Below are 18,662 nucleotides of genomic sequence, written 5' to 3'. Positions count from 1 at the left end.
ACAGGTGTCAAATGAAAACCTCAGAATTGATGATTGTACAAATAGAGGATAATAGGATACAACAAGGTATATTAATTATTTTTGGTTAAAATATTTTATTTAATAACGAAGGGGATAAATGATGTTTGAGAAATTGATTTGCCATCGTGGTTATTTCTTAAAGCAATTAAATCATAACATCGTGTTTTTTTTCTGAACACCAGAGTTCATCATCAAACTGCTCAAATAAAAATGTATAGACATTCATTGACAAACCTTTATGGGGATGGTTCTTGAGGAAAGAAGCTTTCGCATCATTTGGTTCGGGTCGATCCAGGTGGACATCAATGTCGTGCTCAGTTTTCACTTCCGCTTTCACAAATAAATCTGGAAAAATAACTTTTATCAAATGCAGGTAGTTTTGTGTCACATGCATGGCTGTTTTCACTCTCGAAATAGATTAAGAAATATATATTGCATTAAAATCAATAGAAATCATTTTTTTTTTTTACGTTAAATCTTTCTTTAAGAGAAAATAAAACATTTCCCTCAGGAATGGCGTCATGTGAAAACATTATGATATCAAAGCATTACATTCTGTATAAACTGCCTCGATGTCATGAGATGCTTCCGACCTGACCACATCTTCAGTGGAATTTCACCACCACCCAACATCACAACCAACAAAACAGAGAAGGTGAGAAAAATGTCGACAAGGGAAAATAGAGAAGGTTTTCTCCACTAAACTGCGTTTATTCTCAAATTACAAACAATTGTGATCCAACATGTGACAGGCTGATTTTTTTTTTTTGTCTCAAAAGAATCCTCATGGAAAACAAAATGTCAGAGTGTGGCAGGTTAACATGTTGACAAATGCAGACAATGGACTGAATAGGCCAAAGCCATGACATGTGAACATATGATAAGGAGAGTGTCAATATCATAGTAAACATATGATAATGAGAGATAAGAAGAGTGAACATATGACATGTTACGGATTCGGCACTTCCGTGGTTGTGGTTTTCATCCACTTGAGACATTTCTGGTTCGAGGTATTCTGGTTATTGTTGTTTAAGGGAAATTGTTATTGTGGTTAAAAGGTTAAAAGCGCTCATGGTAAAAACGAGACAGGAAACAGGATCGAGAACCGAAAGACGACGATAGAGAGGAGGAAGAAGGCGTGAGGAAACAGTGAAAAGACGCGTGTCTTGAAGCTCCATTGCGAGCGTGGTTGAGCGAACGTAGCGAGTGAACTTTGAGTCCGTGAAAGGAATCTTGTGCGATTGGTGTTATCGCTGGAGTATTGGAAAAGCCTGCATAGTCAGGTACAGGCGTGAGGTTCCGGAGAATCCTCGCCTCGAGGCTTTGGCTCGAGTAAGAGCCGTCCGCCATTTTGAACCTCGCGCGTCGTTCACCGAAAAAGGTTTTCGCCGCGTCAGTTTGTCTCACCCTCTGGTGGTCTGCCGGGGATGGGTGTGCACAAAAGCGGCATCTAAAGATTGAACAGCGGTTCGCTGATTGAACGGTGAATGTGCACGTCTGGATCGAGTCGTTGGGATTCCCTTTCCACCGCCCGTTTGCTGTTGGTTTGGACCAAGTGACTGTCCACGCCTTGCATACACCTCCTTACTCGCCTCATCGCCTCTTCGCCGGGATCCCCTCTGAGTTATCGAGACATTGAGGAGTGTTCTGTTCCATTCACTGGGAGCGCTGTGAGTTTGAGTTAGGTTACTTAAGAAGGTCGCACCATCTTAAGATATTGATTGTATGGTTGAATGCTATCATTGTTGTATTGTTGTGCCTGTGTGCTTTTTAATATATTCTTTGTTTGTGGATAACCATTGGTGTGGTTTCAATATTGATTTTGACACGGACTATTATATTTTTCTGCCGTGGCTCTTCCATGGGTTCGGAGGTATACCGAGACCAGGAGGTCGGGGAGGAACACGTAACAGATAAGAGAAAGGTTCAAAAGAGTGAGAAAGTGGAGCAAAGCTCAGGAGTGGCTTGGAAAAATCACGTGTTGATGAGGAATTATATTTAAGGATGTGTGTGTGTGTGTGTGTGTGTGTGTGTGTGTGTGTGTGTGTGTGTGTGTGTGAGAGAGATAGAGAGATAGAGAGAGAGATAGAGAGATATATATAGAGAGAGAGAGAGAGAGAGAGAGAGATGTCAGGATTGAAGGACATATTTCATGTGCATTTGACCAGCTTGTGATTTATTTTATTTTTTTTCATTTAATTTATTGAACACAATCTCCCTTTCATTTATTAAACCATAAATCCGTCCTGGCTGTGTTACATAAATTACGAAGTCGTTCTGCATCTCTTCCATAAGCAGTCTCCAATACCTTCCCTCTGGTGTGGAAAGGTCAAGGTTCTCCAATGCTTCCAATTAGCTCCTTTTCAAGAATAACAAGAAAGAACAATCGGAGATTGCAGACAGTCACCAGGACGTGTTTTTAATGGTTTTTAAGGCTTTTGGGTTAAAACAAATATGGCAGCCGAATCACGTGACCGATTACATCATTTTTTTTCCTCCACCAATTTATCCCAAGATGATGCTCAACAAATTTCATCTGATTGGATGAAGTTTTGTACTTGTCGAATGATGACATCATAATGGAGGCACCTATGACATCAACATATTATCGTGTTCACCAGGATTAACACCCCTGGTGACGGATGGCCAACTGAGCATCAACTCCGAGGCATTCACTCAAACTATGGCGGCACCTTTTATACGCGCGAGGGTGTAGTGGAGGGCAGCGAGCTTACCTGGACGGACGGGCGTGGCACGGGGTTATCCGATTCCCACAACAAATAAACGGACAGGACAAGAAATTAAAATTCAACAAACAATGGTTTAATAAAAATAAATGCCAGGGAACAAGGAAATGAATGTAAAACTACATTCCGCACTTGAGATATCTCCACACGGATCGGACTCATGGATCAGACACAGGGATAAATAAAATGAAAGTAATAAAATGTGTGTGGTGCGTTTGTCTGCTCCTCCACCTGGCATCCGTGACCGCCCGGGGTCGTCACAGGTCCCGCATCCCTCCGCAGGAAAACACGGGTTGGCGCCAAGTCCGTTCACCCGCCAGCCGCAGAACGTGAAGCGAACAGGCCCTCACTCCTTCCTCGCTGTCCGGCGTCCGCTCCACAAAGCACAGAGGTGAAACAAGAGAAGAATGCGTATGCCAAGAATGTGGCCACCCAGAGTCCAGAGAGTGCAGAACTTTGACCGCCTGCGAAGCCAGCCACAGTCAAGTGAGGGGTGTGCGACTGCACGCGATGAAACCCAGAGCCAATAGAAGGAAAATGCGACTGTTTGTGCAAACACCTGGAACTGAGAGCAGGAAATGTGACTGCTTGTATGAACACCAGGAACAGAGAGAGGGAAAATGGCGGGACATGTCCTTTTTGTTCCTTGTGCTGGAACGTTCTATGATGACCGCGCGCACTCCAATCAGTGAGAGCCGTTGCATCACTCCACGGCCACGACCAATCTCCACCTCTTGGGGCGGGGCCTCACGGCCCTTCTTGCCGGCCCTTGTGATGACTTGGCTGGTGGCATCAGTGGTCAGGTTCGAATACGGTGGCTTTATTTCGCATTGGTGCGCAGTGCATGCCTGGTGTTGCACGTGTCAAAAAGAACAAAGGGAAAAACGACAGAGGCAATTTACAGAGAATTATTCCTAAAACCCTAATGCATTAGAAAAGCTCCACCCCTCGCATGGAGACAAATATACGATCTTACTGGACAAGCGGGCCTACTTAGTTACAGGAAGGTTTCTACACGGCATACGGAGCACACTACCCAATACAATCTACCTGGACTAAGGTATTCCATGAGCTACCTCCATAAACGTAACAATATGTTATTCCTCATGGAGTTATTTGCAAAAAGCCATGTCTCAATTTTATCTGTGCAGTGCTTTCGGAGGCAGAGGTGAAAAGTTTTTCATTTTTTTCCAAGATAGCATCTGTACCACGCGACCTATGAGGTCAGACTTGTCATTTAAAAAATTATACAGGAGGAGGCGCACCATGGTGAAAATTTCCTGTCAATCGGACCAACGGTTGCAGAGAAAATCATATTTATTCCATGCGGACAATCAAACAAACAGACAAAAGAAAAATCACTCAAAGAGCGACACTTGGCAAAACAGAACAAAGTAGGATGGCACTCAGTAAAGCATCCGTTTGACCTCACAAACAAATGGTGGTTGAATTCTGTGACCTGATATGCAAATTGTCTTCAAATTTTAAAGTTAATCGGATGAAAATTTACAATTTTAGAAATTCGGCTGATGTTGATTTATCCTATCAGCGAACTGAAATCAACCACCAACAAATTTTGAGAACAGCATTGGCCAAAAGGTCAACCTTGGCCAAAGATTAACAACCTTGCCAGATTTCAAAAATCCTCAATTTTCATCCGATTGACTTGAAATTTCAAAAAGATTTTCATATTAGCAAACTGAAGTCAGCCAACCAATATTTTTGAGGTCAAAAGGATGCTTTACTGGGTGCCATTCTACTGTGTTCTCTTTTGCCAAGTGTCGCTCTGATTGATTTTTCAATCTGTCTGTCTTTGTTTGTGATTCGGACGAAATTTCGCAGAGAGGTAGCGCATGTGACAAGGACGAAATGATTAGATTTTGTTGAAGATCTGGATCCGGATCCAGCTCGTAGAATTTTAAAAGTGATTATTTTACCATTGGGAGAACGGGCCAAAAACGATATATCGCACGATATCTCAAAAAGTTATGGACGAAACTTGGTGGACAGGTTGGGTGTGTGACAAGACCAAATCGATTTGATTTTGATGAAGATCTGAATATGGCTTCAGATAGCATAATTATTTAATTTTTTGAGCGATTCATCACCATTGAGAGATTGGGTGAAAAGCGATATAACATGATATTTTAAAAAGTTGTGGACGAGTTAGGACAAAACTTGGGGGATGGGTTGGTTCGGTGACAAGAATCCCATTCAATTTTACTTCAGGTCCGAATCCAGATCCTGCCCTATCAATGGATACAAAGCGTAAACTGTTCACCCTGGCCGAGGTATGCGCTCGACCGAGTGCCGTTGTGGTATTTCGCCGTTTTGATCAACGGAGAAAATATCAATTTAGAAATAGAATATTGTCGCATCGCAGGCAATTAAGATCACTGGTTACGGATAGCCAAAACAGTTTTTTTTACTCCCGAGGAGTCCTACCAAAAATGACGGCTCTGGCGCATGCGAGATGGAAGGCTGCGAGAAGATTAGCTGAACGAAAAAAACACGGTTTTATTCCCGAACCCATGAACAAAGAAACACGACAAATAAAAATACAACAATAATGAATTTAATGAAAATAAAGCAATGGGTGATAATGTCCAAAAAAAAACTGAGGTAAATTAATTTCCTAACTGAGACGTCTCCTGACAGTGTCACAAATACGAACACAAGGGAAAGACGAAATAAAAATAAAATGTTCCCCTTGGCCGGCCGGTACTTATCGGTGTGTAAATGGTCCTTTTAGGCGGTTGGCAGTGATGATGCTTGAAACCACATAAGGGAAGATGGCGACACGTAAAATGCCGCAAGCCAAAATGTGCACGGTCACAAGGCGGGAGGTGAGCACGGCCCACGTTCCCTTCTCCTCATGCATGGACTCTGCTTCGTGCTCCGAGAGTCCTTTCTGCTGTGAAGTAGAGTTTTTACTCGTTTCCTCGACTCCTTTCACCCTTTCATTCCTCTTTTTCCGGCCTCTGGAACAAACTCCCTCACTCTCTTCAAATCTCCTCCTCCCTCCAGGTCTTCAAAACAACTGTTCACCGCCATCTCTAATCTTTGTTCACGTGTTCATGGGGCCGACAGAGCTTGGCTTGTAAAATGTTAGGGATTGATCACAGGGTAAGGTCACACACTGGGGAAAACCAACCTTAATCCCTGCACCAATTAGCACTGCTTCACTCCCCCACCCCTCCTGTGTGAAGAACCATTAAACAACCTCGTGCTGCAGCTTCCCCACGTACTGTGCATCGAGATTTCTCGAGCACATCCACAGTCCATGCTACTTCCTGTGCAGTGCTACCTTTCCAGTGGTATTCTTTCACACACCCCCCATAAACTTAACAATATTAAAGGTACTGTGCAATAAAAAAAACCTGCAACAGTACTTTATTTGTTTTACAAAAATCCACCAATGCAAAAAAACAAAAAAAACAATGCTAAATTACCCCACCATGTTTTTTTTACATCGTGGAGGCCATTCAGAGGTCTGGACCTCCGTCCCACGCTTAAATACACAAAACACTTGCGAAGCTTCGTGTTGATCTCATTTTGGCAACACTTCTATTCACTTATTTTCACGTTTAACCCTTCAGTTAAACGCATCATATCTGGAAAATGGTTTGCGAGCGAGTGCTGGTCAATGGTCATGTTACCAAGCTGAAGAGGACAGCCATCAATATGGACGTGAAGAATCAATGAATCATTTGAACCGATGGACAGGAACATTTCAACACGGGAGCGCCTCGGCCTGCAGGATTTTTTTTATGGTAATTTCAAGTCCTGTGGCACAGGCACCAACTTGAAAAAAATAAAAATAAGAATTACTTCGCACCTCCACATCTCAAAACGTGCTGCACAGAAAAATTGACACATCTCTCATTGTAAAGAACTCTCCATGCAGAATAAACCATGTGAATGATGTCATACGTGACATCAAAATTGACATGCCTCCTTCATGACATCATAATTCAACAAGTTCAAAACTTCATCTGATCAGGATGAAATTTCCTGAGAATCATCTCGGCATAAATTGATTGGAGGAAAAAAAATAAAAAAAATCACGTCATAGGTCACGTGGTCGACCACCATATTGATTGAAGAGAAAAGCCTTAAAAACCACAAACATACGTTTCCTCCGAAATGGCTGAACAAATTGAGGCCAAACATTACCAGCATGACTACATACCCATGACAACCAAAAAGTTTGGTTGAAGCTGACATCGTCAGTCACATGGTTTGGGAGCCATAATTTTTTGAAGCATAAACCTTTTAAACCTACCTCCTCCCTCATTTTTGATCATGTTGAGTGGAAACTTCACACACATGTTCCCCATGTCTGGAAGCTAAAACGACCTTTTGGAATATATATATATATGTGGAGAGGTTTTTGTTAAACCTCGACTCTGATTGTGCAACTGGACCAGACGGCATCAGCCCACGAGTCCTAAAATCCTGCTCTGCCGCTCTATCTCACCCTCTCTCTGTTCTTTTCACCTTCTCTTTTGCTCAAGGTCATCTGCCAGCATCTTGGAAATCAGCAAACGTGGAAATCTGGAAATCTGCCAACATCACCGCTTTGCACAAAAAAGGTGCAAAAACAGATCCCAGCAACTACAGACCAATCAGCCTTCTCCCAATTATCAGCAAAGTCATGGAATCCATCATTGCTTCAGATATGAAATCTTTCCTCTTCTCCAATGGCTTGATCTCTGATCATCAATTTGGTTTCAGACCTGGTCACTCTCCTCTGGGCATGCTGCTTCTGCTCTCTCAACAATGGATGGAGGTCCTCAATGCCAAACAGGAAATTAGAGCTGTCTCCCTTGACATATCACGTGCCTTCGATATGGTCTGGCACCCCGCTCTGCTCACCAAACTCTCCTCTTTTGGTATCCATGGAAATCTCCACGCATGGCTGGCGGACTTCCTCTTGAGTCGTAGTCAACGTGTTGTCCTGAATGGGTTTTTCTCATCTCCCCTTCCTGTTCTGGCTGGAGTTCCCCAAGGCAGTGTTCTGGGCCCTGTGCTATTTCTGGTCTTCATCAATGATCTCTCCGACTCTCTGGAAAATCCTCTCTATCTCTTTGCTGATGACTCTACTCTCTGTCGCTCCATTCTTCATCCCTCAGATCGGCAGTCTGAAGCGTCCTCACTCTCTGCAGACCAGGACAAAATCACAAACTGGTCAAACAAGTGGAACATGTCTTTCAATCCTGACAAATCTCACACTCTTACGATGTCTCTCTGAAAGGACCGACTGGAAAACCCTCCCATCTACTTTCTCAACAATCCTCTCCAAGAAGTTCTGTCGCTCAAGCTTTTGGGTCTCACTATCTGCCATGATCTTTCTTGGGAAAACCACATTTCCAAGCTGGCCTCCAAAGCCAGTCTTTGCATCCTCTAGTCTCCTAGGCATCCTAGGCACATCCTAGGCACACCATCCTAGGCACACCAAACTAGGCATCCTCCGTCGTGCGAAGTCCTTCCTTGGCACACCTGAGCTCCTCACCACATACAAGGCTTTCATCTGCAGCTCAATGGAATACTGTTCCCCCCTCTGGGCTGGTGCTCCTGCCTCACACCTAGCTCGGCTTCACGCTGTTGAGGCCAAAGCTTTCAGAATCATTGGAATCTCCTGCGATGAAGTCAACTCCGAGGGCCTTTCACTCACTCACCGCAGGCAGGTTGATGGTCTTTCTGTCTTCTCCCGACTCCTCTCTGGCCTTGCTCCCCCAGCTCTCTCTGTGCTCTGTCCCCCCCAATATTCCTTCAGGTCGCACAAGATCTGCCTGCAACCCTCTTATGGTTAAACTGCCAAAATCTAGGCTCTGCTCACCTTCACTCTTTCATTCCCCTTTTCTCCCGCCACTGGAACAAACTCCCCCACTCCCTTCAATCCCACTCCTCCCTCCAGGTCTTTAAAACAGCTGTTCACCACCATCTCTTATCTTCCCACATCCAAAACCTTGATCTTTTCTACCCCCGGTAATTCACCCCAGAGTCCGTGCAGTGTTCATATGTTTTATACCTCTCCCACCTCCCCCCCAAGTCCGCCCGATGTCCCTGCTCTCAAATGTTGTGTTTGTGTCCTTCCCCCTCTCTCCCCATCTTGTCTGCCGCTCCCCTTGTTTTTTGTGTTTTGTGTGTTGGTTTGACTTTTTGTGTGATTAATGTTAGCTCTTTCACGAGCCTAGATCTTGTATACAAAAAAAAAAACCGAAAAAAAAAAACCCTTGGTCGCCTCTCACGATGCGCAGGGATTACCTGTTCTAAATCGAAGTACACACCGTGATCATTCATCCCACCAAGCTGGTACTCAATTTGCCGACCTCGGGAGGATGACAGGCTGAGTCAACCCCACTGGTGTTAATTCAACGATCGACCAGGATTCAAACTCAGGATCCTCGGATCCTAAGCCGGCACCCAAACCGCTAAGCCAACACCAGGCTATGCAACACGATCAGCATGCAATGCCATGTGTTATAATTGTGGCAAGAAAGGACATTATGCCAAGGTGTGTCGAGCTGTCAAAATGGTCGGACCCATTTCTGCTGGTATGCAGTTGGAAGCCACTGCGCTCTCCGCTACTTCGCCCTTCAGTCTAGCGAAAGCGGTGGTCAGGATCACGGTGAATGGGGAGGTCGCTGATGCGCTGATCGACATGGGGAGTTCGGACAGCTACGTGAATGCTGTATTGGTGAAGCGCCATGATTGGCCTATCCTCCCCATGGGGAAAACAGAGTGTCTGGCATCATCTTTACATCAAGAGATAAGGGGACATTGTGTTGTGGAACGAGGAACTAATGAGACGAAGTACCAGAACGTGAAACCGATGGTTCTGAGAGACTTATGTGCTGATCTACACTTGGGTCATGATTTTTTGCGAAGGCATGCTGATTTAAATTTGCATTTTGGGGGTACTAACCCTATCTTCACAGTCTGTAGTCTGGCAGAGATAGTAGTCGATCCACCATCGCTGTTTACCAACTTAACTGAGGATTGTAAACCGATCGCTTTGAAGTGAAGATGACTTACCCGGGAGCATGGGAAGTTTGTTGCTGTGGAGACCAGGAAACTTCCTTCCCACCGAAGGCATCATCGAGCTGAGCAAATCGCCGTGGCGGGCCCAGGTATTGGTGACGACCAGTGCTAATCACAGGAAACGGATGGTGATAAACTATACCAAAACTATTAATCGTTTTACGCAACTAGATGCGTACCCGTTGCCACGTTCGGATGAAATGGCAGGAGAAGTGGCTAAATATCAAGTATTCAGTGCATTGGATTTGTGCAGTGCCGGTCATCAAATTTCGAACCGAGAGTCTGATAAGATGTACACGGCATTCGAGTCTGGTCAGCGACTATCAGTTTCATCGTATACCCTTCAGGGTAACAAACGGAGTCGTGTGCTGCCAACGAGCCATCAATGAGATAGTATCTCGAGAGAATCTCAAAGACACCTTTGTTTACGTGGATAATGTCACAGTATGTGGACGAACACAGAACGAGCACGATTCATGGAAGTAGCTCGCAAGTACAAACTCACTCAATGCTGACAAATGCACGTTCTCAGCTAAAACTATCACTCTCTTGGGATATACCATTTCAGACGGCTCGATTCGCCCTGACATGTCCTGCTCGCAACTGCGATTGGAAATGCCACCTCCGCCTGATGTAGCCGCGCCAAGACGAACCCTCGGGCTAAACGCTCATTATTCCAAATGGATCCCGAAGTATTCCGAGAAAATTTGTCGTCTGGTTGAAAGCAAAAAATTTCCGCTGTCTTCAGCTGCGAAAATGGCTTTTCACAATTCAATTAAGGATATTGCTCAAGCGGTGGCAATATCAATTGATAACAGTGTGCCCTTCGTTGTTGAGACTGATGCCTCAGAGTGCGCAATCGCGGCTACCTTGAATCAGTCGGGCCGACCCGTAGCCTTCTTCTACAGAACATTATCACACAGTGAGAGGTGCCACTCGTCTGTTGAGAAAGAGGCCGACGCCATCGTGGAGGCCTTGCGTAAGTGGAACCAATTTCTCCTCGGGAAACATTTTCATTTGATCACAGATCAGCGATCTGTGGCTTTTATGTTCGAGGGTCAACATTCCCAGAAAATAAAGAATGGAAAAAATAAATAAATAAAATAAAATAAAATCGCTAGGCGGCGCAATGAGCTTGCGGAATTCGGCTACGACATCGTATATCGCCCTGGCAAGGACAATGTCGCTGATGATGCATTTTCTCATGCTTTCTGTGGAACCGTGGGATCCGAGAGGGGATTGCGGGAGCTGCATGACTCGCTTTGTCATCCGGGAATCACTCGCATAGCGCATTTTGTTTGATGTCGAAATCTTCCTTATTCGGTCGAGGACGTGAAGAGAGTCTGAAGTCCTTGTCAAGTTTGCGCCCAACTGAAACCAGTTTTATAAACTGCATCAAGTGGTTTTGATCAAAGCCACCCAACCATGGGAGCGTCTGAACATTGATTTTAAAGGTCCACTCCCTATGGCCACCTCTCAACGTTACATGCTCACCATCGAAGATAAGTACTCACGCTTCCCATTTGCCTTTCCTTGTGGAGATCTCTCTCCAAATTCAGTGATTAAATGCCTCTCGGGGTTATTCGCGGTTTGGTTGTCCAGCGTGTATTCATTTAGATCGGGAAGCCACTTTTATGTCTCGTGAGATAAAACAATTCCTTCAGGAAAGAGGTATAGCCTCCAGTCGAACGACAAGGTATAATCCGCAAGGCAATTTTTTTGTTTTTGTTTTTTGTACACTGAATCGAGGATCGTGAAAGAGCTAACATTTATTTCACCAACAAATCAACCAGACAAACAAAATATATAAAAAGAGGTAGCGGAAGACAAGATGGGGAGAGAAGGGGAAGCACACAAACACAACATTTGAGAGCAGGGAGATGTGTGGGAGGGAGAAGGCTTTGGGAGAGGAGGCGTGGGAAGGGGGGGTGGGGAAGGGGGGGTGGGGGAGGGTGGGAGAAGTATAAAACACAAGGACACCAAGGACTTCCAGGACAGAAGTTGGAATTTCAAAAAAGTGGATTTGGGGTGAAATTAGCGGGGGTAGAAAAGAGCAAGGTTTTGGATACAACAACAACATGCATTTTAATGCCATTTTCCCTGCAAGAGCGGGGGTTAGCCTTGCGGTCCCCATGACAATCTTCTCCATTTTGCCCAATTTTCTGTATCTCTCCTTGTTAACCCCCTTGCCCGCATTTCTTCTTCAACCATCTTTAGCCAAGTCTTTCTCGGTCTTCCCTGTCCTCTACTTCCTTCTACATTCATTTCCATCACTCTTCTCACCCAGTCACTTTCATCCTTCCTCAACCCATGACCAAACCATCTCAACCTGTTCCTCTTTACAGCATCAATCACAGGCTCTATTCCCATCATCTTTTGCAATTCATCATTTGTCTTCCTCTCTCTCAACGACACTCCGCACATCCACCGAACCATTCGGATTTCCACCCTTTCCAGCCTTCGTTGCTGCTCTGCATTCATGACCAATGTCTCGCTCCCATAAATCATAACACTTCTCACACATGCACTCACTGATGAAGATCCGTTCAGCCATCTCTGAGAAAAATGGTGACAGACACACAGACAGACATCACTCTTATATAGTGGATTCGTGTTTAGATTGACTGATTTGCCACGAGTAGAAGTGACATTTTCCAGCAGGGCAGATTGTGGCGATTGTGAAGAAGAAGAGCAATTTAAGGCATCGACCTCCAGGGACTGAAGGCTATTTAAGTTCTCGCCGCGGGATGTGCGCGGATGTTCGTGCAAGACTGGTCTGCTGTGAGCTGAAGCCAGACAATGGTTCATGCTGGTAAGATTGAGATCGTACTCTGCGAGATGGAGGGGATTGTTTGTCCAATTGTTACGGAGGGGATCCAATTGTTACGGATCTCAACGTCGGCCCCTTTTCCCCTTACCAAAGGGGGGATTAATCCCCTTGTCTGTGACTGACCGACGTGAGTCCTGGGGGTCCCAACACTCCTTCCGGTCGGGAGGAGCCAGGGTATTTGGTCAATGAAAAGTCCCAAGGACCTGAGTGCCACTCCTGACCGCGAAGCAGGGGAGGGACTCCCGCTCGAACCACGGTTTTAGATGGACTAGTTGCCGAGTGGTTTTAGCAACCCGAAGTTCGAGCCATTAACAAAGAACTAAACCCGATCCTGAGCGTTGGCCGAAATCGTGCCACGTATATCAATAGGTAAAAGACAGGGATGATCGGACGAGAATGAAACCAAGGTAAGGGGAGGAACAGGTATTTATTAACTAATTATGTACAAAACCAAAGAAACCAAGGGAAGAAACGAAAGTCATTTACAGCGAAAGCAGAAACAGTGAAAACTTAACTTATACAGGCTTACTTAAACCCCGGGACAAGAGAGAGAGAGGAAGACAAATGATGAATTGCGAAAGATGATGGGAATAGAGCCTGTGATTGATGCTGTGAAGAGGAACAGGTTGAGATGGTTTGGTCATGTGTTGAGGAAGGATGAAAGTGACTGGTTGAGAAGAGTGATGGAAATGAATGTAGAAGGAAGTAGAGGACGGGGAAGACCGAGAAAGACTTGGCGAAAGATGGTGGAAGAAGAAATGCGGGCAAGGGGGTTAACAAGGAGAGATGCAGAAAATAGGGCAAAATGGAGAAGATTGTCATAGGGACCGCAAGGCTAACCCCCGCTCTAGTAGGGAAAATGGCCTTTAAAATGCATGTTGTTGTTGTTGTTGTCTGCGAGATGGCTTGATTGTATTACCTCGCTTAATGTACATAATCTGTTAGTGTTAATACACTCTTGTTGAATTTGTATTCGTTTCTTAGATCCTGCTTCACTTCACTTCAGTTGTGTTTCACTTCAGTTGTCCATATTCTGCGGTTATTTCAGGCCTCGTCACATGGCTCGATCGTAGCATATTTACCAGCATGGTCATTCTTGTATTAAAAAAAGAAGAAAAACAAAAAGGTCAGTGGGTTGATGAGTTTGTTGTGAAATAAAGTAAGATGCTCATGTTTGGATAGGCAGTTTTTTGTGTCCTGAAATTCGGACTTTGATTGTGGGAGAGATGTATCCATATTCAAAAATGTCTCCTGAAAGGTACAGTATATTGAGGTGGAGGTAGTTCCGCAATTAATCGAAATAAAGTTTATTCTCCCTTCTGCTTTCATAAGGCATCAACAGTGAAGGTCTCTGTTCAAGTCTGTAGATCGCTCATATTTTCAGATCAACCGTAACCTATATACCCTGAAAAGGTTTTCGATTTGATGTTGTCTTGTTTTCTGGTGTTGGCTTAGCGGTTGGGGTGCCGTCTTGGGATCCTTGGATCCTGGGTTTGAATCCCGGTCGATCGCTGAATTAACGCCAGGGGGGTTGACTCAGCCTGTCATCCTTCCGAGGTCGGCAAATTGAGTACCAGCTTGCTGGGATGAATGATCCCGGTGTGTACCCCGGTTTAGAATAGGTACACTGTGTCCCTGCGCATCATAAGAGGCGACTATGGGTTGGCGTCAGGAAGGGCATCCGGCCATAAAAACATTGCCTCAAACAGGGAACCATGATTGTCATGGGGCCCGCAAGGCTAACCCCCGCTCTCGCGGGGAAAATGGCCTTAAAACGATCATTCATTCATATTCATTCTTAGATCCTGCTTGATTTAAGTTTAATGAAGCCTGATATTGATCAAAAGGCTTTTCCATCATTCATTGCATTGATAACGATGAAGTCATTGGTGCCGTAATTATGACATCATAACTCGACAGGGGCAACGCTCAGTCTGATCAGTTTTAAATTTATTGAGCATGATCTATGCAACAATTAGATTCGAGAATATAAATTTATGATGTCATTGCTCACGTGGTCTGGCAGCCATATTGGATCCAAGAAAAGAAAAAAAAAACCTTTAAAAAACAGAACAGTTGCCTCGCACCAAGTTGGCTGTGCAGGGTAAGTATTTTATGAATACCATCTAGTTTCTTAAAGCAATTAAATAATAACGTCATGTTTTGTTTTTTTCTTCACACCAGAGTTCATCATCAAACTGTTCAAATCAAAATGTATAGACATTGACAGAAACCTTCATGGGGATGATTCTTGAGGAAAGGAGCTTCGGCATCAATGGGCTCGCGTTGGTCCAATTGAACATCAATGTCATGCTCAGTTTTCACTTCCACAAATAATGCTGAAAAAAGTAAGGTTTATTAAATGCAGGCACTCTTGTGTCACATGCAGGGCTGTTGCAAAAAAGATAAATATTGCATCAAAATCATGACAAAAATATTTAAAAAATCAAAATCTCCATCAAAACATTAAAATCTTCCTTGGAGAGAAAATAAAAAATTTCCATCATGCATAAGAACACCATCATGTGTTGTCTTTGTGCCAAGTATGAACAAAATCGGTCCATTCATCTCCGAGATATGGTTGTGGACGGACGGACGAGACCCAATCCATAAACCCCCGTCTTGGACAAAGTCCATTGGGGTCTATAATAACAGGTGTCAAATGAAAACCTCAGACTTGATGATTGCACAAATAGAGGATAGTAGCAAACAACAAGGTATATTAATTATATTGTTGGCTAAAATATTTTATTTAATAATGAAGGGGATAATTGACGTTTGTGAAATTGATTTACCACGTGGTTATTTCTTGAAGCAATTAAAACATAACATCGTGTTTTTTTTTAACACCAGAGTTCATCATCAAACTGCTCAAATCAAAATGTATAGACATTCATTGACAGAAACCTCCATGGGGATGGTTCTTGAGGAAAGAAGCTTCAGCATCATTTGGTTCGGGTCGATCCAGGTGAACATCAATGTCGTGCTCAGTTTTCACTTCCGCTTTCACAAATAAATCTGGAAAAGTAACTTTTATAAAATGCAGGCAGTTTTGTGTCACATGCATAGCTGTTTTCATACTCTTAAAATAGATAAAAAATATATTGCATTAAAATCAATAGAAATAATTAAAAAATTTTTTACGTTAAATCTTTCTTGGAGAGAAAATAAAACATTTCCCTCAGGAATGGCATCATGTGAAAACATTATGATATCAAAGCATTATGTTCTGTATAAACTGCCTCGATGTTATGAGATGCTTCCGACCTGACCACATCTTCAGTGGAATTTCACCACCACCCAACAACAACAACAACAACAACAACAACAACAACAACAACAACAACATGCATTTTAAGGCCATTTTCCCTGCCAAAGCAGGAGTTCGCCGTGCGGTCCCCATGACAATCTTCTCCATTTTGCCCTATTTTCTGCATCTCTCCTTGTTGACCCCCTTGGCCACATTTATTCTTCCACCATCTTTTGCCAAGTCTTTCTCGGTCTTCCCCGTCCTCTACTTCCTTCCACATTCATTTCCATCACTCTTCTCAACCAGTCACTTTCATCCTTCCTCAACACATGACCAAACCATCTCAACCTGTTCCTCTTCACAGCATCAATCACATGCTCTATTCTCATCATCTTTCGCAATTCATCATTTGTCTTCCTCTCTCTCAACGATACTCCGCACATCCACCGAACCATTCGCATTTACACCCTTTCCAGCCTTCGTTGCTGCTCTACGTTCATTACCCATGTCTCACTCCCATAAATCACAACACTTCTCACACATGCAGCACACACCTTTCCCTTCAGCTTCAACAACACTCCCCTGCTCATCAGCACGCCATTCAGTTCCTGAAACTTCTTCCATGCACATCTCACTCCAGCAACCGTTGCCGAGTCTGATCCACCTTCTCCATTCAGCATGTCTCCGAGGTAACAAAATTTTTCACACCTTACAGCTTCACGCCGTCTCCAAGATCCAACTCAACATTTCCTCCATCTGCAGCTCCCTCTGTGCACACCTTACATTTGAATGGAGCTGCCACACTGGTTAATAACCCTCTCAGACCATTACATTTTTGATGAACCCACTCAGCGCACATTGTACATTGAATGGAGTTCACTCCGACACCCCTCCTGCACACAGCATGTGGCCACTTCCCAGTTCTTTCCACCTCACCACATGCTTTACCACTTGCCATCACCTTCGTCTTTCCGATATTCACCTTCAGACCTTTTGTCTCCATACATTCCTTCCACTTGTTCATCTTCTCCTTCAGTCCATCCATACTTTCTGCAATCAACACCAGATCATCTGCATACAACTCCCACGGTAAATCCTCCTTTACGTTCTGAGCCAGCACCTCCATCACAGCTACGAATGGTAGTGGACTTTGTACCGACCCCTGATGCACTCCCACCTTCACCTCAAACCCACCACTGTTCCCGTCCTTTGTCCTTACAGCTGTGCGCGCTCTTTTGTACATTGCCATCACTACTCTGATCAACCATTCCTCCATTCTTAACTTCCTCAAAGCCCATGTCAATACTTCGCGTGGAACCCTATCGAATGCTTTCTCCAGATCAACAAACCCAAGAAACAACTTCTTCCTCTTCTCCATGTACTTCTCCTGTAACTGCCTCACAATAAAGAGCGCGTCTGTCGTTCCTCTTCCTGGCATAAATCCAAACTGCATTTCGGCGATCTTCACCTTCTTCCTTATCCTCCTCTCCAACACCCTTTCCAACACCTTCATTCCATGCTACAATAACTTTATCGCCCGGTACGAGCCACACTCCAGAGGGTCACCTTTCCCCTTGTATCGAGGGACGAGGGTACTCTGTTCCCAATCCACTGGAATGCGACCTTCTTTCACCACCAGATTACAGATCTCTGCCATTCTCTTCACACCCCAACTTCCTGCTGCCTTCAACATATATCCCACAACTCCCGTCGGCCCTCCCGCTTTTCTACTCTTCATTGCTTTTATAGCTTCCTCAACTTCCTTCTCAGTTATCTTCTCTGCCGGTCCTAAAACTGGGTTACTCTCTATGTTGTCATCCCATTCATTCTCTGTATTCAACAGCATTTCCATATATCTTTTCCATCTTCCTTTAATTCCATCTGGGTCCACAACAATTTGTCCCACTTCATCCTTCAAGCAACTCACCCCCATCACATCACACCTCTCTTTCGCTATCTGCTTTGCAATCCTGAATACCGCTCTCTGACTCTCTTCCGAATCCAAGCGTTCTCCGAACATTTTCCTTCATGTCTCCTGCGCCTTTGCTACCTCTTTCTTTGCAGCCTTCTTGGCTGCCTTATAACTTTCATGCTCTGCTTTTTCTGCTCCTGTACCCTTCCCCTTCTGCCACTCCTTGAACTTCTTCCTCTTCTCGTCAATCCTCTTTCCAACTTCATCATCCCACCACCATGTTTCCGAGTGCCTCGGTGGTCCTTTTGTCCATCCACATACCTCACCAACGGCTCCCAACAGACTATCTTTCATTGACATCCAACCACGTTCAAGCTCAAGCACATCATCCTCTACCCGACTCAGCCTCTCTTTTAATGCCTCCCTTACTGTCACCTCTTTCAACCTCCACACCTTCATTCTCGGTTGGTACTTCACCCGCCGAGCTCTCCTCGCACCTTTCGCCCTTATGTCGCAGACAACCAAGTGGTGCTGTGAAACAGCCTCCTCCTCACCCGGGATCACCTTTGTGTCCCGGAGGTGCCCCCTATCTCGCCTACGCACCATCAGGTAGTCAACGGTTGTCATCGACCCACCTGACGTGTATGTAACAAGCTTATTATCCCCTTTCTGGAACTGAGTATTACAAATCAACAAATCAACTCCATCAGCAAACTCCAAAATCCTTTCACCTTCTCCATTTCTCACACCATATCCGTAACCCTCATGAACTCCCTCAAAACCGTCCATACTCCTTCCCACATTTCCATTTAGGTCTCCTCCTACCACAACAACTTCCTCATCTTTCACGTTTTC

At 44.5% G+C, this 18,662-nt stretch overlaps 1 protein-coding gene across 1 annotated transcript in view; it reads right to left on the bottom strand.

The window, feature by feature from the left end:
* The window catches only part of LOC137410976 (uncharacterized), a 405,982-nt gene that overhangs the window by 72,951 nt on the left and 314,369 nt on the right, over window positions 1–18,662 (bottom strand). The window contains exons 12-14 of the mRNA XM_078778383.1: window positions 15,553–15,663; window positions 14,880–14,984; window positions 256–366 (exon numbers count right to left, since the gene is read on the bottom strand). Of these exons, the coding sequence (XP_078634509.1) occupies window positions 256–366; window positions 14,880–14,984; window positions 15,553–15,663 (327 nt within the window). The remainder of the gene's footprint in view (window positions 1–255; window positions 367–14,879; window positions 14,985–15,552; window positions 15,664–18,662) is intronic.

Source organism: Myxine glutinosa, chromosome 5, assembly GCF_964187855.1.
Source record: "Myxine glutinosa chromosome 5, kmMyxGlut1.1, whole genome shotgun sequence".
In the NCBI taxonomy this organism is placed as follows: domain Eukaryota; kingdom Metazoa; phylum Chordata; class Myxini; order Myxiniformes; family Myxinidae; genus Myxine; species Myxine glutinosa.
The sequence above is the reverse complement of the archived record's forward strand: the minus strand, read 5'-3'. Positions and strand labels throughout refer to the sequence as shown.